At 42.1% G+C, this 23642-nt stretch overlaps 1 protein-coding gene across 1 annotated transcript in view; it reads left to right on the top strand.

Moving 5' to 3' along the window:
* Positions 1–6167: 6167 nt before the first annotated feature.
* The window catches only part of riok1 (RIO kinase 1 (yeast)), a 33568-nt gene continuing 16093 nt past the window's right edge, over positions 6168–23642 (top strand). The window contains exons 1-9 of the mRNA XM_041190496.1: positions 6168–6288; positions 10581–10761; positions 11399–11486; positions 12098–12167; positions 14841–14883; positions 15730–15822; positions 17610–17722; positions 19117–19197; positions 21985–22071. Of these exons, the coding sequence (XP_041046430.1) occupies positions 6179–6288; positions 10581–10761; positions 11399–11486; positions 12098–12167; positions 14841–14883; positions 15730–15822; positions 17610–17722; positions 19117–19197; positions 21985–22071 (866 nt within the window). The 5' untranslated portion in view covers positions 6168–6178. The remainder of the gene's footprint in view (positions 6289–10580; positions 10762–11398; positions 11487–12097; positions 12168–14840; positions 14884–15729; positions 15823–17609; positions 17723–19116; positions 19198–21984; positions 22072–23642) is intronic.

Here is a 23642-nt window from a genome sequence, read left to right as displayed (position 1 = left end):
GTCACATTAGTTTAAAAAAATGTTCACAAGATTTTTCTTAAATGAATCCTTAGAGTCGGCTTGACCAACCGGCGGTGAAGTGCGGCCTGCAAAGCCCTTGATGTGGCCCGCGGAACCACTGTTCAAAAGCTGGTAAGACTGGCCTGAAAGTTCAAAATGCAGTTAAATGAATTTCAAGATTTTGCAAAGGGGCTGCTTCTCCAATCACAGGCTGTTCCTTTCCCTCGTTTGCTGTTGATAGGCACATTACTGAGCCTATCAGCAGCAAATGAAGAGATATAGTCTCTGACCGGAGAAGCAGCAAACACTGGCAGCCATGAGTGTGCTTTGGACTGCTCTGCACAAGGGAAGCGAAGGTACGGCAAGGCTGGAGCCCAGGATGCTAAAGCATGGTGGGGCTGGAGTCCCGGGAACTAAGTCACTGTGGGGCTGGAGCCCAGGTGGGTCCAGGCAGGGCAAAGTTGCACCAGTCACCAGGCAGGGAAAATGTTATAGCGAGCCCTGGGTACAGCGAAGTTGCAGCAGGCCCTGGGCAGGGCAAAGTTGCGGTGGACCCTGGGCAGTGCTAGGTTGTGGGGGTTCCAGGCACGGCCAAGTTGTGACAGGCCTGGGAAGGAGACAGTGCCATGGTGAGTGTGTGTTTGGAAGTGAGAGAGTGAATACGTCTGGGAGTGAAGAGAATGAGCGAGTGTGTGTGGGGGGTGAGAGAGCGAACGAGTTTGTTTAGGTGGGTGGGGTGGAGGGTGAGAGCATGAGCAAGTGTATGGGAGTGAGAGTGCGAGCAAATGTGTGTGGGTGGGTGAGAGAGCGAGTGAGTGTGTGTAGGTGAGGTGTGAGAGAGTGAGCCAGTGTGTGTGTGGATGGGGTGAGAGAGCAAGCGACTCTGTGTGTTGGAGAGAGAGCGAGCGGATGTGTGTGGGTGGGGGGGTGGAGAGCGAGCCAGCAGATGTGTGTGAGTGGGGGTGAGAGAGGGAGTGAGTGCGTGTATGGGTTGGGCGGGGGGGCAGCGGCGAGAACATGATTGTGTGTAGGGGTGGGGGGGTGAGAGAGCGAGTGAGTGTGTGTATGGGTGGGGGGGTGGTGAGAGCGCGAGTGTGTCTGGGTGGAGGGGTAAGAGGGTGTGTGTGTGTGGGTATGTGTTTGTGGGCAGAAGCTGAGAGGGCGTGTGTGTGTGTCTGGCTTACTCCCAGTCTCAGGTTTCTCACTCACTGTCACCATCACACACCAACACACGCACACACACACACACTCAGCCACTCACATTGGGTGAGGTTGAGTGAGCAAGCACCCTAAGACTGGCAGTGAACCAGACACAAACACACTGACCCTTAATAACTCAACATTTTTTTTTGAAATTCAGTTTATTTTTGTGCCAAACCATATCTTTCCAAAATTTGCTCATCAGCCTCTTGAGTGAGAAAATAATGCAAATGTGGCCCCCTTAAGCAAAAAGGTTAGACAAGCCTGCCTTAGAGGGTCAACTGAATCCTGAGAAAGACTTACCCTCAGCAAAGCCAATATTCATCCCATGCGGCTTGTTTTGTTCTGCATTGCTATTGGTGGTCTCCCCAGTCAGCATATCATTGGCACTGAGGAAAAAAGGTCATTTTCAAGACGATAGCACAGGCAAGGATGACCAAGTTGACAAGGGTCGTAGGGCTTTTCAAAGTTTCAGGAAGTTCTGCACTGTAATTGGGCTAGTAAATAAGGTGTAAACTGCCTTTCAATATTTGTGGTTTTATTCAAACCAGCATTAAGTTTCAAAGCACATTTCATATAGTTGCCAATTTGTTTGTAGCCCACTGGTCTCTGGGCCAGGAGGTGATGGATTCTCGCCCATTATGTACTTCCAATTCAGTCTGACACTTGCAATGCTGAGGAAAGCTACAGTGTCAGAGGTGGCACCATTTACGGGGTGAGATCTCAAACGGTGCAGCCTCATCTGCCTGCTTAGGTTAGCCAGAGAGGACCTCACAACAGCGCAGGTAGGATATTTATTGTTGAGCGATGTGGGCATCACTGGCAAAGCCAGCATTTGTTGCCCATCCCTAATTGTCCTTGAGCTGAGTGACTTACTAGGACATTTTGAGACATTTAAGAGTGCTCCAGGTAAGGATCGCAGATTTCCTTCCCTAAAGGACATTCTTGAACCAGATGGGTTTTTAGGACAATCAACAATAGTTTCATGGTCACCATTACATTACTGAGACTAGCTTTTATTTGAATTTAAATTTCACTAGCTGCCATAGTGGGATTTGAACCCATGTCCCGAGAACATTAGCTTGGGCCTCTGGACTACTAATCTGATCACCACTATGCCACCCATACAAAATAGGGTTGCCATTCCTTCAGGAGTGGCCTGGAATCTCCAGGAATTGAAGATGAATCTCCAGGATACTGCTGTGAGCAAACCTAGAGAAAAGTTATTGGGACATTTAAAATTGATTTTTTAAATCATTTTCTTTGAATGTTTCACTTTACCAGACATAAAAATATTGAAAATGGGGGGAAAAGGGCTGCTTGGCTGACAGCAAACATCATCCAATTGGGTCCAAAACAAAAACAAAAATACCTGGAAAAACTCAGCAGATCTGACAGCATCTGTGGAGAGGAATACAGTTAACGTTTCAAATCCGTATGACTCTTCAACAGAACTAAGGAAAAATAGGAAAGAGGTGAAATATAAGCTGGTTTAAGAGGGGGGTGGGACAGGTAGAGCTGGATAGAGGGCCAGTGATAGGTGGAGATATCTAAAAGATGTCATAGACAAAAGGACAAAGAGGTGTTGAAGATGGTGATATTAGCTAAGAAATGTGCTAATGGTGACATTAAGGGTAGAAAGCAAGACGAGCAAGTTACAGATAGCTCTAGTGGGGGTGGGGTGGGGGGGGAAACGATCGAAATAGGCTAAAAGGTAGATATAAAACAATGGATGGAAATACATTTTAAAAATAATGGAAACAGGTAGGAAAAGAAAAATATATATAAATTATTGGAAAAGGGGGGATCAGAAAGGGGGTGGGAATGGAGGAGAAAGTTCATGATCTAAAGTTGTTGAACTCAATATACAGTCCAGAAGGCTGTAAAGTGCCTAATCTGAAGATGAGGTGCTGTTCCTCCAGTTTGCATTGAGCTTCACTGGAACATTGCAGCAGGCCAAGGACGGACATGTGGGCATGAGAGCAGGGTGGTGTGTTGAAATGGCAAGCGACAGGGAGGTCTGGGTCATGCTTGCGGACAGACCAAAGGTGTTCCGCAAAGCAGTCACTCAGTCTACGTTTGGTCTCTCCAATGTAGAGGAAACCACATTGGGAGCAGCGAATGTAGTAGACTAAATTGAGGGAAGTGCAAGTAAAATGCTGCTTCACTTGAAAGGAGTGTTTGGGCCCTTGGACGGTGAGGAGAGGGGAGGTAAAGGGGCAGGTGTTGCACCTTCTGCGGTTGCATGGGAAGGTGCTGTGGGAGGGGGTTGAGGTGTAGGGGGTGATGGAGGAGTGGACCAGGGTGTCCAGGAGGGAACAATCCCTGCGAAATGCCACCGGGGTGGGGAGGGGGTGAAGGGATGATGTGTTTGGTGGTGACATCATGGAGTTGGCGGAAATGGCGGAGGATGATCCTTTGAATGCAGAGGCTGGTGGGGTGATAAGTGAGGACAAGGAGGACCCAATCATGGTTCTGGGAGGGAGAGGAAGGTGTGAGGGCAGATGCACGGGGGATGGGCTGGACACGGTTGAGGACCCTGGAAAACCTCAGTTAAGGAAGAAGGAGGACATGTCAGAGGAACTGTTTTTGAAAGTGGCATCATCAGAACAGACGCGACAGAGGCAAAGGAACCGAGGGAATGGGATGGACCCCTTACAGGAAGCAGGGTGTGAGGAGCTGTAGTCAAGGTTGCTGTGGGAGTCGATAGGCTTGTAATGAATATTGGTGGACAGTCTATCACCAGAAATTGAGAGAGGTCAAGGAAGGGATGAGAAATGTCAGAGATGAACCATGTGAAAATGATGGAGGGGTGGAAATTGGAAGCAAAATTAATAAATTTTTCCAGGTCCAGACGAGACCATGAAGCAGCACTGAAGCAGTCATCGATGTACTGGAGAAACAGTTGTGGGAGGGGCCAGAGTAGGACTGGAACAAGGAATGTTCCACATACCCCATAAATAGACATGCATAATTGGGGCCCATGTGGTTACCCTTTTATTTGGAGGAAGTGAGAGGAGTTTAAGGAGAAATTGTTCAGTGTGAGAACAAGTTCAGCGAGACAGTGGAGAGTAGTGGTGGATGGGGATTGCTTGGGCCTCTGTTTGAGGAAGAAGCTAATGAGACTTTTTGCCTTCCAATTGGCGTAGCAAGGTAATACGTCACATGGAAGGGTATTTTGGCCGCGTTATTGGCTGGAGCATGGAAGGCAAGTCAAGTGGTGAAACTTCCAGGAATAAGTCTAAACACAGCTGGCAACCCGAATAGAAAAGCAAATAATAAACAATAAAATAAACACTAAAACGGTCGCATGAAACCGTTCCCACTCAAGAGAGCATCAAGAACCAGAGGGCACAGATTCAAAATAATCGGCAAAAGGAGTAACAGTGAGGTGAGGAATTTTTTTTTTCACCCAGAGGGCGGTGGGAGTCCGGAATGAACTTCCTGAGGCAGGTGGTGGAGGCAGGTTCGATCGAGGTATTCAAAAGGGAATTGGATTGCTACCTGAAGAGAGAGAATGTGCAAGGTTAAGGGGATGAGGCAGGGGATTGGGAGGTAGAGTGCTCTTTGGGAGAGCCAGTGCAGGCTCGATGGGCTGAATGGCCGCCTTCTGCACTGCCAAGTTCCTGTGAATCATCAGTCCTGCTTTGCCGCGGGGTGGGGAGGGGGGGGGGGCGCGGTGGCTGGCTGGTTTTTTTTTAACTTTTGCCTGGCACTTTAAATCAAAATGCTCACCATTTGTTGTTACCTTTCCCTGTGCCACATTCAGTGGGACAGAAGGCAATGGGGCAGGTATTCTTGTCCATCCGCACTCTCTCCGCTGGTTTTACCTCCCCCCCGCCCCCGCGTCCCGCCTCATCTATTCACACCTGAGATCGGGCCGCCTCGCACGCGCGCCACGCGGGGCTCAGGCCACGCTAACGTCCCTCATCCCACCCACCATCCCCCCCACCCCGTTTGTGACGTCACAGTGGCCCAATTTCGTCACGCCGTTTGAGTTCCATGACGTCAACCAGTGGCAACATTGTGCGTGGAGGGGTAGGGCAAGCAAGTCACCTGTATTTCTGTGATCTTAGCTGTATACTTTGATACACACATACATACGTATATAAAAAAAGCACACAGGCTACTTCAATGTCACCATCTAAAAACATTTTTATTACTTTTATTAGCTGTATTTCTATAATCTTAGCTGTATTCTTTAAAATATCTGTAAAACGACACAGGATGTCACCATCCAAAAAAACAATATTTTTATTACTTTAGTTACTTATCACATTACCTGTATTTCTATAATCTTAGCTGTATTCTTTAAAGCACACACACACATATATATACATATATATAAAACCACACAGACTACTTCAATGTCACCATCCAAAAAACAATATTTTTATTACTTTTGTTAATTAACACAGTATTTTGTTACCTCTATCTATAATTTTAGCTGCATTCTTCTCTAAAATTATATATTTATAAACATTATTTATATATACTATATATATATAACGACAAAGTCGTAACTAATTTAAAGAAAACAACTCAACTGTATGTGCATAAATGGTCGCAATAACGCTGTTCGGGAGATATGAAATATAATCTTTTGGTTTGTTTTCCGAACTTTTTAGGTCGAGTTGAGGTATTTACTGGTAGAAGATTTAAATTGTTGATGGCGTATGAAATAAGAAAAAATAAGTCAAATGAAACGGAAATGTTATGAGGGCGGATTTTTCTAACTTTGTGAGATCTTAGTCGTTTTTAAAATAGTCTGTCAACACCTTCCCTGTGAATTGGGAAATATTTTATTTTAAAAAGAAACAAGAAATGTCATTCCTCTTTGTTATGAGTGGTGAGGGTGGATGACCGGTAATTCTCAGGGTCTGTTCAGTTGATGCACCTTTGGTCGGCATTTCGAAAACGCGTTAGTTTGGGCGCTGCTGGGTCCGGTGCTATTTGGAGCGGGGCGGCTGCCGTCGCCATGGCCATGGCCGCCTCGAGCGCTGACGGTTACTGGGCGATGAGCTCGAGCGCTTCCCGGGGCATCTCCCCGCTCCCCGGACAGTTTGACGATGCCGAGTCCGATCAGAGGTAAACAAGGAGCCCGGGGGGGGGGGGGGGGGGGGGGGGGGGCGTGGATCTTTCATTAATACCGGTTGTTGTTCACCGTTCCCGGGGGCGAGGGGTATCCTGATCCGTCCGTCGCCAACACCCCCCCCACCAATGCCCAAGGCGTGTAGTTCCCCCAAACCCCCGGGAGCCCATCGGGGTCCAGTCCCACCCCCTTCTCCCCCCCAGTGCCCATCGGGGTCCAGTCCCACCCCCCTCTCCCCCGGGTGCCCATCGGGGTCCAGTCGCACACCCCCTCTCCCCCGGGTGCCCATTGGGATCCAGTCCCACTCCCCCTCTCCCCCAGGTGCCCATCAGGATCCAATCCCACCCCCCCTCTCCCCCGGGTGCCCATCGGGGTCCAGTCCCACCCCCCTCTCCCCCCCGGTGCCCATCGGGGTCCAGTCCCACCCCCCTCTCCCCCCCGGTGCCCATCGGGGTCCAGTCCCACCCCCCTCTCCCCCCCGGTGCCCATCGGGGTCCAGTCCCACCCCCCTCTCCCCCCCGGTGCCCATCGGGGTCCACTCCCACCCCCCCCCCCCCTCCCCCGGGTGCCCATCGGGGTCCAGTCGCACACCCCCTCTCCCCCGGGTGCCCATTGGGATCCAGTCCCACCCCCCCTCTCCCCCAGGTGCCCATCAGGATCCAATCCCACACCCCCTCTCCCCCGGGTGCCCATCGGGGTCCAGTCCCACACCCCTCTCGCCCCAGTGATCATCAAGGTCTGTTCCCACCCCCCACCTCCCCCCCCCTCCCCCGGGTGCCCATCGGGGTCCAGTCCCACCCCCTCTCCCCTGGGTGCCCATCGGGGTCCAGTCCCACACTCCTCTCCCCCAGGAGATCATCGGGGTCCAGTCCCTCACCACCCTACCCCATCCCACCCCACAGGTGCCCATCGGGGTCTAGTTGTCCCCTCCCCTGGGTGCCCATCAGGGTCCCCAACCCTGGGTGCCCATTAGGGTCTGGTCCCTTCCAGTCACTTGCCATTTTAATTCACTACCTTGCTTTCATGCTCACAATTCTGTCTTCGGCCTGCTGCAGTGTTTCAGTGGAGCTCAAGGCATGCTGGAGGAGCAGCACCTCATCTTCCAACCTGGCATTTTACAGCTAAACATTGAATTCAACAATCTGAGACCATGAACTTTACTCCCATTTTGATTCTGATAATTTGCCATGTGCCGGTCTGATTCTTGTTTCTCATATTTTTACTTTCGGACAGTACTATTCATTATTCTGCCATGCACACTCACAAATACTTTGTTTCTTTACTGCAATCATTACCACTCCCTTTACCTTTTGTTTCATGACATCTTTGTCATTTAATCTCTCCAGCCCTCTATCCTATCCCAGACCTTCCCTTTTGTTCTTCCTTCACCTTTCCCCTTTGAATGGCATAAAACCCATCACTGTTCTAAGGTAAAAGCAAAATATTGCGGATGCTGGAAATCTGAAACAAAAACAGAAAATGCTGGAAAAATCCAGAAAGTCTGACAGCATCCGTGGAGAGAGAAACAGAGTTAACATTTCGAGTCCATTTGACTCTTCAGCTCTGAAACGCTAACTCTGTTTCTCTTTCCACAGCTGCTGTTAGACCTGCTTGGTTTTTCCATCACTATTCTACCTTCCTTCAGTTCTGAAAAAAGTCATATTTGACTCAAAACATTAGCTCTGTTTCTCTCCACACACTTGCTGCCAGAGTTGCTGAGTATTCCCAGCACGCTCTTTATTTCAGATTTCCAGCATCCACTGTAGTTTGCTTTTAGCATTCTGTCTTCATTGTAACATTGATTTTATTTTCTCCGCTCTATTCCTCTAATTTAGTATTTTCCAAAACCAGTTAAGCCAGGAGACAATAGGGATTGAATCAGGGTCCTGACTGGCTTGGATGTCTGTCTTCCACTGTGTAATACATTTGTGTGCTGAGCCATCTCCAAACTGAAATTCATGATCATAAAAGATGGCATTTAAACCAAAGGGCTGTAATTCAAAGGCAAAATGCATTATAACTGCTTTCATTTTTAAACCAAAATGAGTGGCTTGCTTGCAATGAGTGGCACTTGGCAAGTTTATAGAAAGGCTTTGTGAGGCCACACCTGGAGTACTTTGTATATTTTTTGTCTGCTTGCCTAAGGAAAGATATTCTTGCCTTAGATGGATTGCAACAAAGGTTTACAAGACTGATTCCTGGGATGAGATTGACCTGTGAGGAAAAATTGAGTAGATTAGGCCTACATTCCTTGGAATTTAGAAGAATGAGAGGTGATATAATTGAAACATAGAAAATTCTTAAGGGGCTCAACAGGGTAGAGGCTGAGAAGATGTTTCCCCTGGGCTGGGGAGTCTAGAACTCAGGACCACAATCTTAGAATAAGAGTCAATAATTCAGTCTGAGATGAGGAGAAATTTCTTCACTCAGAGGATTGTGAATCTTTGGAATTCCCAACCCCAGGGGGCTCTGAATGCTCAGTCATTGAATATATTCAAGAAAGAGATGACAATAGATTTGGGGATGGGCAAGATGGACTCCAACAACTCACCAAGCTCCATGATAACAAATTCCAAACCCATGACCCATACCCCCCAGAAGAACAAGGCAGCAGGCATGTTGAACACCACAAGTGCAAGTTCCACTCCATGTTACACACTATCCTGACTCAGAAATATACCACTGTTCCTTCGCTATCGCTGGATCAAAATCCTAGAACTCCCTTCTGAACAGCACTGTGGGTGTATGTACAGCACGCTGACTGCATCAGTTCAAGAAGGAAGCTGACCATCATCTCAAGGGCAATTATGGATGGACAATAAATTAATTTAAAAAGTGCAAGAAGATTGAAGTAGAAGATGCTCAGCAATGGTTGGATTGAATGGCGAAGCAGGCTCAAGGGACCAAATGGTCCACTCCCGTCCCTATTTCTTATGTTATTGTGTCTTTTGTACCAAATCAAAACCCTAAACATATTTTTATTTGACTACATTACATTACCAGACCAAGATCATCTATGTCCAGTTAACATCAGTGTTGATGAGAACTATCTTGGTGCCAATTTGGATTCCTGACAATATTTAAGTCAACCAGATTCATCTACCTATATCCTCTTGCCTTGGCTTTTCTTTCTGTCTTAATGCAGTTTTTAAAAGATGTACATGTAGATTCCTTAGTATGTTTCTTTTAGTAATTATATCTATTAGCAGAGCTGTCGGGCAGTGTTAAGCAGGGCAACTTCATGATATGTTACATTTAAATGCTGAGTAAAAAAAATATTCTTACTATAACAGCTTGTTCAAGTGGAAGGCCAAACTTCAGAATTCAATCACAATCCAAAGAGTTTACAAACCACTAATCAATAGACTTGTAGAAATAGTTGGTTCTAGTTCTTTAATTTGATACTTTAGTTTTATCAGAGTGATATGTTTGGGATAGGAGCTTAGCCATGTAAGGAATTTCCTGTAGCAAATTCTGATCTCCCTTTAATATTTGTATGCTTACCTGTATCTGGCGTTATGATCCTGACTACTATACTATAGTCTCATGAGAATCTATTAGGGTGTACTGAACTTTTCTTTGAAAATTCTTAATGTTTTTATCACCTTGATTTGAGTTGAGCTTCCGACCACATATATGTGCCATCACAAAGACCACCTACTTCTGCCTCTGTAACATCGCTCAGTGTGCCCCCCTGCCTCAGCCTATCTGCTTCTGAAACCTTCACCCATGCCTTTGTTACCTCAAGCCTTGACTATTCCAGTGCTCTCCTAGCCATACTCCCAGCTTCCACCCTCCATAAACTGGAGCTTATACAAAACTCTGCTGCCTGTATCCTAAATCGCAGCATCCTCTCCATTCACCACCCCTGTGCCCACTGACCTACAATGGCACCCCATCAGGCAAGACTCCAGTTTTAAAATTCTCAATCTTGTTTTTACATCCCTCCATGGCCTCATCTCTCCCTGTCACTGTAGACATCTCTAGCCTGACAACCCTTCGAGAGGTCTGCACGCCTCCAATTCTGCCATCTTGCATATCCCTTCACCTATGGCTCCATGCTTTCAACTGTCTAGTCTGTAAACTCTAGCATTCTCTCCCTACACCTAGCCACCTTGTTTTATGATGCTCCATAAAACTTACCTCTTTGACCAAGCTTTGAGCCTTTTGTTCCAATGTCTCCTTATCTGGCATGGTGTTAAATTTTGATTGGTAACACTCTTATCAGCAAGTTGTAATGTTCTACTGCGTTAAAGGTGCTGTATAAATGCATGTTTTTGTTGTTTAGTGATGGTAGTTGCCCTGAGCAAACAAAAGAGGCAGCGAAAAAAGTCAAGAGTCTGTATCTGAACAACTTGGATGAAGAGGAAACTTATATTGAGAGTGATGATGGTGAAGACTGGGACTGGGATGATTGTGATGGAGACCTCACCAAGCGCTACACTGCTTCCAGAGGTTACAACCAACAGGTAGTCCAATGATTTGAAGTTTCATTCCATTTGAATTCATTTATTTGGTTGCTTAAAGTGGAAAGTAGAAGTCAAAATTGGTCCCAAGACTTATATTTATAACAGCCAACACATGTGATTCTGCTGCTAATTGAAGAAATTTGAAGAATTCTGAGTAAATGCACTTTTCTGAGGCGTTCACTATATTCATTGATTAAATTAACTGGAAATAAAATAACAGGACAATTTTGCCAAGAGTACTTTGTACTATTGAATGCTTCTAGGCAAGTTCCAAATACAGAATTCATCATTAATGAGAAATTTTGTGTAAATTTAAGTAAACCACGGTGTTAAAGCACATTGCGTTTGCTAGCTATTTAAATAAAGCAATATATATTTGAGTTTTAATTGTCAGTAATGTTCACCTAGACATTTCACTTGTTTTAAAGTCTCTTTTAATAGTGGATGCTGTAGTATTTTTCTTGTATTAATTTTGTATCTTAAAACTTTATTAACAGGCAATTTTTTCACTGTAGTTGTTTCTTAATTGTTAACTTTTATGCACGTTTATTACTAAAGTCTATTCTTTTCTTGCTTAATTTTAAGTCCGTGACAAAACGTGATTCATAATTTATTCTGCAATGTTGTGTCCTTTCAGGCAAATAGGCAGACTCCCTGTAATTCAGCAAAGATGTCCACTCCTACAGACAAGGTTCTGAGAAAGTTTGAGCATAAAATTAATCTTGGTAAGTTTGTTGGGACAGAGTCTGTTCCAATAACATAAAGCAGCAAGCTTTTTTTGTAATGCTACCTATATTGTATAGTTCATTTTGCACAAAATGAACATTTGACCTATGGTATCCAATTGAGCTCAAATTCAGCAAAGTCATCGTAACATTTAAATTTGAGTTTTTAACCTTTTGTTAATTTATTATGTATTAAAAATAACCCTTTATAAAATAGCAATTTGGAATGCCAATGCACCAACTTACAGAATGATGAGATCTGAGTTCATGTATACTTTTACCTGAGAAGTTGAATTTCAAATCTCAGCACACTGAATGATGCCAAAATGCATCTTTCCAGGGAGAGCTGGAGGGTTATTAGAGACAAATTAAACTGGGTCAGTATCATGCGCATCCTAGTGGCCAATTGCAAAGTAGTATTATCAGAAGTCGAGGCAACTTTCCTGCCCATTCAGTTTTGCAGTGATAATGTTGTAAGGTGAGGAAGAAGCATCTAAAAGCTCTAATGCAGCCTGCACTTCACCATCATTGCAAGAAGATAGATCTTGGTGGTGGGAACAGAATTGTCTTATCTAAAGAATAATTTCTAATCTTTCAACTTTTTTTGTTAGATAAACTAAATTTTGATGACTCTGTGATAAACAGGGTAACAGAAAAGTCAAGGCAGAAACATACAGACATGTAAGTAAAAGTTGGAGTGGTAGAAATTTCAAACTTGAGTATCACATTGAGCAGTTTTTATACATGCAAATAATATGATGTGTATTATTATTTTAAAAAATACAAATTTCTACTGCATTACAGTTATGGATAGCTGAAGAAAGATAGTTGCACTACTGGCTGAACTAGTTTATCCAATGAGTAACTGAGCCATTTTATCCGGTTTAATGTTTAATCCTGACTCTGCGATGAGTTAGGATATATCAACTAGAACAGCAATCAGGATGCTATAATTGATCTCCAAGCCAAGTGGTTAAGGATAAGTGAATCAGCTAGAGTTCCTACTTCTATTTGCTGTTCATTGACTCCTGCTGGAAGTGCAAATGTTAGACTTGGCTGGAATACTCATTATCCATGAAAAGAAGAAAAATCACAGGGGAAAATAGAGGAAAAACAAGACATCTAAGTTGAGTTTTTTTATTTTAATTTGTTCTCTGGATTCTGTGAATTGCTGGCATGACCATGTTATTTGTCATCAGTAGTTCCCTCGAGATAGTTACTGTGGGGTTCACAATTGAACTGCTGTAGTCCTTATGGTGATGGTGAAAAGGTTAGCTTTAGGAATCCCAGCATTTTGTTCAGTTTCCAGGTAATGCCTAAAACCTCTACTTTAATTGAGATCAGATTAGAGCCAAATTATTGCTGTAAAAATAATTATGGCATCTGAATGATGCAACCTGTCTCTAATGCACAAATTGGCCAGCAGTGTGTGGCAAGAAAGAGATACCATGTGAATTGTAAATTTGCGACATATTTCCCACCCCAGGTTAGCTTTGCGAAGATGGTTTCTCACCCACACAGCAGTATTCATGAAATTGCTGCATTTACACATTAATTGTCCATTAAATTTACCACAGAAATTTGTCTAGTAATTAATAATGTATAGACCCTTTTAACAATCTGTTACTTGTTAACGTTTGCCAATCAATCGCCCTGACCTAAAAAGTGAACAATTATAAGTGTGGCGTCTCATTCCTTCAAGTAGTGAACTGTTGGAAATTTTAAAAATGTCAAATTTTAAGTTTACATTTTTTCTGTCTTTTCCTTTGTCTTCTTTCACTCTTTTAATTCAATCTTCCCTCTCTTTATTTCTATTCCTTTCTGTGTACCTGATTTGATGTGAAGTTCATTCACTTTAATTCACCCTTCTCAGATCTTCCTCTATTTCTCAATCCCTTAATCTCATTGTTTAAGGAAGTATACAATTTATCCTGTTATTCACCTATGTGCCAGATGCCCTGTTGTCCCGCTACACCATTATAAACTTGTATTTCCAGCAGTTTTGTGGGAAATTTTTAATTTGCACATGCACTACAAAGTTTAATTAATAAGGCAGGCCATAAGTTTCCCTGCTCCAAGAGAACCCAGGCCAATGTTTTAATAGCTGACTGTTATGAATGGTCGATAGGTGTTTTTCTGACTGGAAGGGTATCTCCGAGGGCTTTGTACTAGCTCCCTTGCTTCTGTGGTATGTACCAAGATTTAGACTTAGATGGCATGATAGTACAGAAATTAGCTGTGTGGTTGACAGTGAAGAAGAAAGCTGGAGATATCTGTGGACTGGTCAAGTGGGCAGAAAAACGACAAATGGAATTCAATCCTGAGCTATGTGAGGTAGTGGCCCAAATCTTCCACGAAATGGCAATCACCGTCGGATTGCCACTCCACTTCTACTTCACTGTGCCACGATGAAGCCACGCATTTCTGGTCAGGTCTTCTGATCCTGACTTCTTCAGAAATGCGGAGCGATGTTCCATCCAACTTGCTTCCTCGTAGCGCTGGATCATCAGGGAGGAGACAGACCATGCCCACTTTTGCGGCACTAGCTGCCATATTCTGGTAAGTGTTCACTAGCACACTGGAAAGCTTTGGGACATAAACAACTTTTCAGTGAGTTAGTGAGTGGATGAATGTGTAGGTGGGTAGGGTGGGTGAAGTAAATGGGTAGGGTAGCAAGTGGGTCAGGGTAGTTGGGTTGGGTTGGGAGGTGTTATCAGGTTAGGGGCTAGTCAAGTTGGATTTGGGGGGGAGTTGGTGGTTTGGGGGGGTTGGTAGTCGGTGTGTTAGACATGGTCAGGTCAGGTGATGAGTGGGTGGAGTTTGGATCAGGGGGAGTAGTCGGTGGGGATTTCAGTTGTTTAGTTACCTAGGAGTTAGATTAGGATTTTTCCACCGGTAACATTTCTTGGGTAACTATCCAGATGAGCGTCGGATCTATGCAAAGTCCCTGACTTTAACTCAGAGCAGGGGAATTGCCCATCAAAGTTCCCTGGCAATTCCCACAGAGTCAGTGTGTTAGGACTTTCACGGGGTCCTGAAGCACATCTTGGAAGTCACGTCCGGAGACTGGAAGATCTGGGCCATTGGGGAGGCCAACAAGGCAAGGGAATATACAATAAATGGTAGGATGCTTGAGAAGTATAGGAGAACCATGAAGTGCATGTCCACAGATCCCTGAAGGACAGGATAAGGCAATTAAGGTAAATGGAATATTTTCCTTTTTACAGGTTTTTAAATGTGTTGTTTGCCACAGTTAGGTTATATTTTGGATGTAGCATAGCACTCTGCATAACCTGAAATATAGTCCTTTTGAGCTGGTTCATCTTTCTTCTTTTTTGACCATTTGTTTTTTAGGTTTCGAGTTAAAGATAAATCTGACCGAGCCACTGTGGAGCAGGTAATGATCAGCTATGCTATTGAAAGTAGTAGCTTGAGTAGCTCAGTGAAATTCTGTATATTTTAAGCAGGATGCGCATGACATTGGTAAGTTGTTTTAGTAAATCAAAAAATGTTTAAAAGAGACTTGTACTCATAAGAAGTATAAAAACAACTTGTATTTATATAACACCTTTAATGTAATAAACATCCAAAGGCACGTAGTATATTGCATATTTATAAAAGTTTGAATTTTTAAATTGGCACTTTAGTATCATGTATAATTTATAGTTTCTAAGCTCCAGTGCAAAAATGTGAACATACTTAGGTATCTAATATTGTGGCAGAAAAATTGCCTTCATGATTAATTTATCTGACAATTTTAATTTGCCACATACAGTTTTTTTTGTTAAAACAGAAATGTCTGGTCATTTTTAAGCAGCAGTAGAAATGAAAGGAGTAAATTTTCTTTTTAATTTGGTATAAAACATATTCATTATGTAGCCAGAATTAGGTTACTGACAAATGTTAAATAATTTATTTTTTAAAAATGAGTACTAAAGCTAATGGAAAGTTGGGGGGATTATTATCTGTGCGAAAAAAATCTCTAAAATAAAATTAGATAAAATATTTCTTTTGTGGTGTTTTGTCTGTTGTGACATATAATGGACTTTTCTGGCCTTGTAAAGACCCAATATTTTGAGGATCCATTTCCCTCCTCAGTTACTCCATGATGAATGTTACATGTGTGTCTCTTTGGAGAGATTGCATTTAATGTACCCTTGGTGTGCCTTCTGCATTGTGCAAGCATCTGATCAGTTTATACAAACTAACTTTTTTTTAAACTCAAGTTTTTATTAATTTTTAGGTACTAGATCCAAGAACTCGAATGATTCTATTTAAAATGCTGAGCAGAGGAGTGATCTCACAAATTCATGGATGTATCAGTACAGGCAAGGAGGTAAATCCTTTGAGGAGCGTGATAAAAATCACTTTGCAATGATAAATATATACTGTGATTATATGTATTATTATATACATATATCTTTATCATTAGATCATTGACTGGATCAGTTGAATTTTAAAAATGTGCCAGCTTGGTGCATAAATAATATTGCAAGAGTGTACAGTGAAATTACAAAAATATATAACATATGCTCATCTATCTAGCCTACGAATATCTACTAAAGTAAAGTACTGCAGATGCTGGAGACCTGAAATAAAAACAGAAAATTTTCAACGCTCAGCTGATCAGGCTGCATTTGTGAAGAAGGAAACAGAGGCAATGAATTTTTCAGAGTTGTATGAAAGGTCAGCAACCTGAAACATTAACTTTGTTTCTCTCTCCACCAGTGCTGCTTGATCTTCTGTGTGCTTCCAGCATTTTCTTTCTCCATCTCTGAATGTGAGTTTTCTCAACGTTCCAAAGCCAGTATGCCTCTAGATGGCATGGTAACCCTAGTTATGGAATGGGGCCACCTCACGGAAAAGTTATTCTCACCTTTGGAATGACACAGGATAAACTGAAATCCAAAGCGCTTTCTGTAATTTCACAAAGGATAAGAAAATATAAAGCAAGCTTTTGGAACTGATGAAGAAGTGATGAAATGAATTTTGGGAGTCGCCATGGCCAAATGCCAATTCAGGAAAGATGCAAATGTCAGTAACACTGAGCACCACAGTCCTAAGGCTGAAATGAAATCTCTCAATTCACAATCTGTTGATATCGAAGGCCAAAAATATTGACGGCAAACACAACGTAATGTGCTAATGAGAATCCTAAAGATAGAGCAGAAGATAGTGGGGGGAAGAAAATAAATTGATCCATTGAATGGGAAATGAACCAATATAATTATAATAATACTTCAACAGAAAATTAGAATACAACTGGAATGTTTCACCCTATGACAAGCCAACAGCCTGATTTCCCCTCGCACCCCCAAAATGAAATTGACTGCTGCTCAGATTGGAGCCTTTCTCTCAACTTCAACACTTCTCCATTTGCACTTGAAGCAAAATTAGTTTAGACCCCCATTGAGGGAGAGGCAGAATTTGCTTTCAGAAACACCATCTTACCACCCCCAAGCTCACTTAAGCTCCACTCCCTCATTCATCTCCCCCTGCTGTTTTCCTGTTTTCTCCTCTGCCAGCCCCCTTTTTCTCTCTCTCACTTCTGCGGTTCTCAATCCTCCATATCTCTACTCCTCCCACTTCCAACACATAAGGTTGTTTCTTTGACTTTCAGCTCATCGTTTCCCAGCTGTCAGCTGGAGCCTTTCACTATTTTCCTATTTTATTTACCAATCTCCTCCCAGCCCATTTCCTACTCCCACCTCGCCCTTGCAGGAGTGCCAGAGCCAATTGTAGTAAGCATGTTTGAAACACCCCGGTAAGATCAGTTAGGTCTGCACAAACTGGGAAATAAACCTCAAACCTTTTAGTTTGCAAAGTTTAGTACTAGTAATTAGCCTGTCCATTTCAAATTTGTTACCGAAGGCAAACAATTTTTAAAACTTTTCAGGTTTGTAAGAATAAACTAACTCCCTTTATAAATGGACACTAATACAAAAAGGGCCTGCCTTTACTCTGAAGCATCAGCATTTAGCTAAAATATAGGAAACTATAATCCCAAGGCATTAAAAGCTTAAAAGAATGCAGGTTTGTAACCCTTTTTAAACTCAGTTATTATCTACATTATTTTTTCAAGCCTCCTTCAGCAGTTCAATTTTTGTCTCTGTTTACTAACAGGCTAATGTATATCATGCAACTACGAACACTGGAGAAAGCAGAGCAATTAAGATCTACAAAACTTCAATCTTAATCTTTAAAGACCGTGATAAATATGTTAGTGGTGAATTCAGGTAAAGTTTTCTGAAATGCACTACTTTTTTCTATATTAAATTTCTTGATTAAAGGCACAGTATCTTAAATGTGATTTGTAAACTGTGGAAACAGGAGGAATGTTTATTGTCTTTTAGTCATATACAAAAATTCATGAGCTGCATATATTCATGCATATCCAAATTTACATTTATTTTGCATGTTGTTACCATTCAATTATTGTAGCCACACCCCACCCCATCCCCGACAAAAGTTTCCAAAGTAAAAGCTGCATGCCATACACAAATACCTAAGCGGAAGCTACTAGTTAGGAACCTAAAAATGGAGAAACCAGCCTTCGTTGAACTACATAAGTGTATCATATGAATTAAAGCTGTAGAACTGCAGGCGGTAACAACAACTTATATTTATATAGCACCCTTAACATGATAAAACATCCCAAGGTCTTTACAGGAACATTATAAACAAAGTATGACATCAAGCCACATAAGGCGATATTAGGTCAGATGACCAAAAAGCTTGGTCAAAGAGGTAGGTTTTAAGAAAGGGGAGAGCAAGGTAGAGAGGTATGGGGAGAGAATTCCAGAGCTTGGGGTCAGGGCAACTGAAGGCATGTCCACCAATGGCAGAACAATTATAATTGGGAATGCACAACAAGCCAGAATTAGAGGAATGCAGATATCGCGGAGAGCTGTGGGTTGGAGGAGATGACAGAGATTAGGGAAATGCCATGGAGGGATTTGAAAACAAGGATAAGAACTTTAAACTCAAGATGTTGCTTGATCGGGAGCCATTGTAGGTCAACAACCATAGGACAGTTGAGGTTTGATGTATCTCAAGCTTCTGGAGGGTAGAATATGGGAGACCAGCAGCAGTGTGTTGAAATAATTGAGTTTAGAGGTAATAAAGGCATGGATGACGTAACACAAAAAAAATGGCACAAATTTATTGACAATAGTATAAAAACTTTGGAACACTGCAAATTCATAGTTATCACCAGACTTTTGAATAGAATCTGCACATTGATATTGTCTATAATGCTCAGGGGCCACATAGTATTATCGTCTTTGATGTCTTCTACCTGACGAAGGTAAGTCTTCTGCCTTTCCCAAATCATCTTCAGTGCCATCCATGTGGTTAGACATGCAGTTTTCGCAAAGCGACTTAAATAATCTATGGATCCAATGCATTTTTGCTTTTGAATTTCATACTAGTGTTCACGTTTTAAAATCTGCAAATGGACTGCCATGATTTGTGGAAAATTTAAAAGAGATTTGTTTGACAAATAGTTGAAGTAACGAGATTAACTTTTTTTTGAAACAAAGTATCTTTTCTGTTAACAGACTTGTTGAACTTAACATGCTTTTTAAACATGTATTCTAAAAAATTGAAAGAAGCAGTAACTGTTTTCTAGATTCCGCCATGGATATTGTAAGGGAAATCCGAGAAAAATGGTGAGGACATGGGCAGAGAAGGAAATGCGGAATTTAATCAGGTACCACAAGTAACTTGTTAGAACTTTTTGGTTCACTTTGGTATCTATGTAGAGCTGAACCTTAGTCATGTATAAGATAACAAGTATAATTTTTTTAATAACTAAATTGTAAGGTTTTGAAGTCAGAACAGCTTTGAAAATGTTCTTAAAATACCCTCTGTGCTGTGAATTTAGCAGACTGGAAATTGGACTGTCCTCCTTCACCTCATGCTGTGCCTTGGTGCTCCAACATGCAGTGTCACTATGGTATAATATGCATCTGTCTGTCCAAGGAGTGCTTGATTATCACAGTGGCAAAGGAAATATTCCATTCTGCAAATTGCTAATCGTTTACTTATTTAGAAAACATATCCTCTTACTCACCACTATGACCCAGATTTTGCTTTGGTAATGATGGCAAAACTGTTAGCATTCACTCTCATTACTTGTTTGAATCTAACAGCAACTTCTAGAGTGTGTGCATTTGCAGCTAACTGCAGAAACCCAAAAGTAGATGTCAGTGATTCTATGCTTCTCCATAGGTTGCATTGTTGAAGTCCACAAAGACTGCAATCAATTAGAAAATAATGAGAACTTCCACTTTTACGTTATTCATTCATTTATTAGTGTCATCTTCTTCCAAGCAGGTTGTCTGCCATTCATCACCACTTCTGTCCTGTGCTGCCCTTACAGATTCCACATAAGTCAGCTGCATCCAGTCCATTATATCCTCTGCTTTCCTCTCCTATGTTATCCATCAATCTTTCCTTCCAATAATTAATCTCTGTCTACCGTCTGCTCTAATGATGTGACCAAAATGTTGTATCTTCCTCCCTTTGATGTTATGCACTAATTTCCTTTCTTTTCCAGTCATCTCCAGCGCTTCCATATGAGACTTTGTCTGTATAGCATATGCAGAACATCCTAAATGTCTACATCTCAATTGTATTCAGCTTATCAGTAGTCCCTTTATTTATTGCCCATGTCTCCAAGGCATACAACATAGATGCCAAAATGTAGCATCTCAACATTCTTTTCCTATGGTTCAGCTTCAGTTTCTTTGATAATACACCCTTCATTCTGACAAAGCTGATGTTAATTATCTCAATTCTCCCTCGGATCTCTCAAATCACATCCTCTTTTACATTATTAGTTTCGCTGTAAAAACCCTTGAAAATGTTACATCTCATAACTGGGTATTTAACGGCATACTAAGTTTATACTGACTGCTGAACAACTTCTCTGGCTCTGAAAAACTCATTTTATATTTGTGGAATGTCAAATTTAGCCATTGTGGAAAAAATAAAGTTTGTTTATGATATTTCAACTTCCACCTTAATCTTGTGTGCACATCCCAATCTTTATTTCACCCCTTGGAAAAGTGATGTCAAAAGTGAAGGATCACCAATATTTGCAACTTCCTGGTTTGCTGTCTTTGGGAATTCTTCAGTGTGATTGGCTTGATGATATCGTTGTCTTGGGTGCCTGGAGATCCCCTTGACTTGCTGGCAGATTCAAAATAATGTCAGGAAAGGCATGATCCTCACATCAGAGATCGCTAGATCTTTGCGGGTGGCTTTCTTTCAAGGCCAATTTTAATACAGCATGGTCTCGCACCCAACAGTAAGATAAATGTGATTAAGGGATGAATGTTGACCAGGACACCAGTGGAACCTCCTTGCATTTTTAAATAGTGAAATAGGACCTTTTTTAAGAGTCTTAGTGGTATTCACATTATAACATTAGTTAATCATACAGGCAGTTTATCCCCAATTACTATTTTAAGATACAAGATTTAAATCCTATATGATTGTTTTCCTCTCATGAAACACTTTTTAAAGTGATAGTTTGGAACCATATGTTTAATTTTGAGGTTTTTCTTTTCAACCTTAAGTTTTGTTTTGGCTTCCTTGTCTCAGCCCAGGTATTGAGCCGAATTTGTAGCATGCTCGTGATTGAAACTCAAAAGATTCCAATTTATTTTAGCTATTACTTTTATCACATCTCCCTTTGGTGATCAGAAGGTGGCAAGAAATATTAGACTTGACATGGGCCAAATCAATTTAAAATAAATGAATTAAAATGATTACATGATGTTTATTTTTTAATTGGTTGTTTAAGCTTAGCTAGCTCCTCAAGCGGTTTGCAGTTGTTGTGATAAAATGATCATCTAAGTAATGTTGAAGTTCTTTTACTGTCACCTGGAGAAGCTATCTGGTTTGACTAACACTTTTCACGCTATAGGTTCTGTTGATTTGGAACAATTCCATGAAATAACTTCAGTGGAACTGGAACCAAATAAATGTCAATCAAAACATATTTGAAAAAAATTCCAAAAGGTGCTTGAATTGAATGTTTTGACCCCCTTCTTTAGACACTGGTTTCAGACAGTGATCATTCCAAAAGTTGTATATTGTTAAAATGGCATATGATTTGGCTGATTGAAACTAAGAAACCAATGTAATTCTCAACCTTAAAGGAAATAGTTATTTGTTACACCACCAATGTTCTGTTGGATGTCAAAACGAATGATTTATAGTCTGAATTACAAGGAAATGATTGCATATGCATTTATTGGCACTTCAATTATATATTCTCTTGAACTGCTAAGCTGTGGGACATTAGTATTTGAATACTTGAATCATCTCCATAAAACTTACATAAAATAAATAGATTTAATATCTCTTAAAATAGCAGATGATGGTATCCTATGGAAGCATGCTAATTGTTTGTGTGATAGCAAAATGGAACTGCCAGGTTCTTTATTTTACAATGATAAAAATATAATTCTGTTTATTTTGGACATAGGTTGCAAACAGCAGAAATACCCTGTCCAGAGCCGATCATGCTTAGGAGCCACGTGCTTGTTATGGGTTTTATTGGTAAAGATGATATGTGAGTTTTTTTTTCCTTTTGTGGAATTCAAACCAATACTTCTATTTAAGAAACATTCTGTAAGGAATAATTTAGCTAACAAAGCTATATGTCATGCATGTATTGTACTGTTCATCTAAGATTGGAAGAAGATAGAACGGTTAAAAGGGAAAGAAAGCCTGGAAGTGATTTTCTATATTTAAGCTGGATTATGGTGGCAATTGTGTGTGTATCCTGGAGAAAACCCTTAGTTTTTATGGAGTTATTAATTTTTACCTTCAATGGTAGTGCTTGCAAATATATGTTAGGCGCACTTTGGACCGAATTGAACTTGGCAAGGTTATGAAAGGATATACCAAAATGATTCATAAACATTGTGTTGTAAAGGATTCAAGGAACAGGGGACACTAGTTTAGGCAACAGCCTGCACTTATATAGAGACCTTAATGTAGGAAAATGTCCCAGGACACTTTATAGGAGCGTAATTGAACAAAACTGACACCAAGCAAAGGAGATATTGGACAGATACTTAAAAGCTAGGTGAAAGAGATTGGCTTTAATCGTTTTGAAGGAGGAGAGACAGAGGTGGAGAAGCAAAGGAATAAAGGCAGGAAATTCTGCACCTTGGTGCCTAGACAGCTGAAGGTGTGACCACCAAAGATGGGTGTAGGAAGTAGGGAATGCACTAGAGACCAGAATTAGAAAAATGCAGTTTTTGGAGATGTAGGGCTGGAGGCGGTTTGGGAAGTAGGTAGGGGTGATGCCATGGAGGGATTTGAACAGATGGATGCAAATTTTAAAATTGAGGTGTTGATGAATCAGGAGCCAATGTAGGTCAGTGATGCATGGGTGGTGAGTGAGTGGAACATGGGCCTGAATTTTACGGCCTCCTGCCGACAGGTTTGTAGGTGGGGGTGAGCATAAAATGGCATGGATGGGCTTCCCACTGGGTTCCCGCCTATCCTGATGTCTTGGCAATTTTACGCCGGGGCAGGTTACACCCGCCCTTGGCCTGAATTTTAAGCTCCCCTGCCAGTTGTAGGCAAGGTGAGTGTGAAAAATAGCACAAATGGGCTTCACACTGGGTTCCCACCACCCTGACCTCTCGGCATTGGATGGGTCGCTTGCCCTTGCCCCAATTAAGGCCTTTAAGTGGCCAATTATTGATCACTTAAAGGCCATTTCCTGCACAGGCTCAACTTTTAGGTTGTGGGCGGAGTTCCCGGGGAAGCCCGAAAATAAGGCTCCGATTTAACTACGGGCCCCCTGTTAAGGCCTGGTAACTGCTCGGCCTCCCTCCCCCACTAACCTCTCCTCTGACACCTCAATCCCTCACTGTCTGCTCCCCCAAGCCGCCGCCAAACCCGCCCCGGAATCCTGGGACTTAAACCTCTGGGGACTAGGGGCAGTCCCAGTCCCGTCTGCTGCAGGGATTGGAGAGCTGCCAGCCAGTCAGATTAGCTGGCAGCTCTCTAAGGCAGGATTCTGGGGCGGCCTGCAGCTAATTAACACTCTTTGGAGTGTGAAATGGCTGCAGGGCAGGCAGTGTCAGTAGGGATGTGTTCCTGTCCAACTCTTTGAATGGCGGGACA

The sequence above is a fragment of the Carcharodon carcharias genome, chromosome 6 (genome assembly GCF_017639515.1).
Source record: "Carcharodon carcharias isolate sCarCar2 chromosome 6, sCarCar2.pri, whole genome shotgun sequence".
In the NCBI taxonomy this organism is placed as follows: domain Eukaryota; kingdom Metazoa; phylum Chordata; class Chondrichthyes; order Lamniformes; family Lamnidae; genus Carcharodon; species Carcharodon carcharias.
This window is presented reverse-complemented; position numbering and strand designations above follow the sequence as displayed.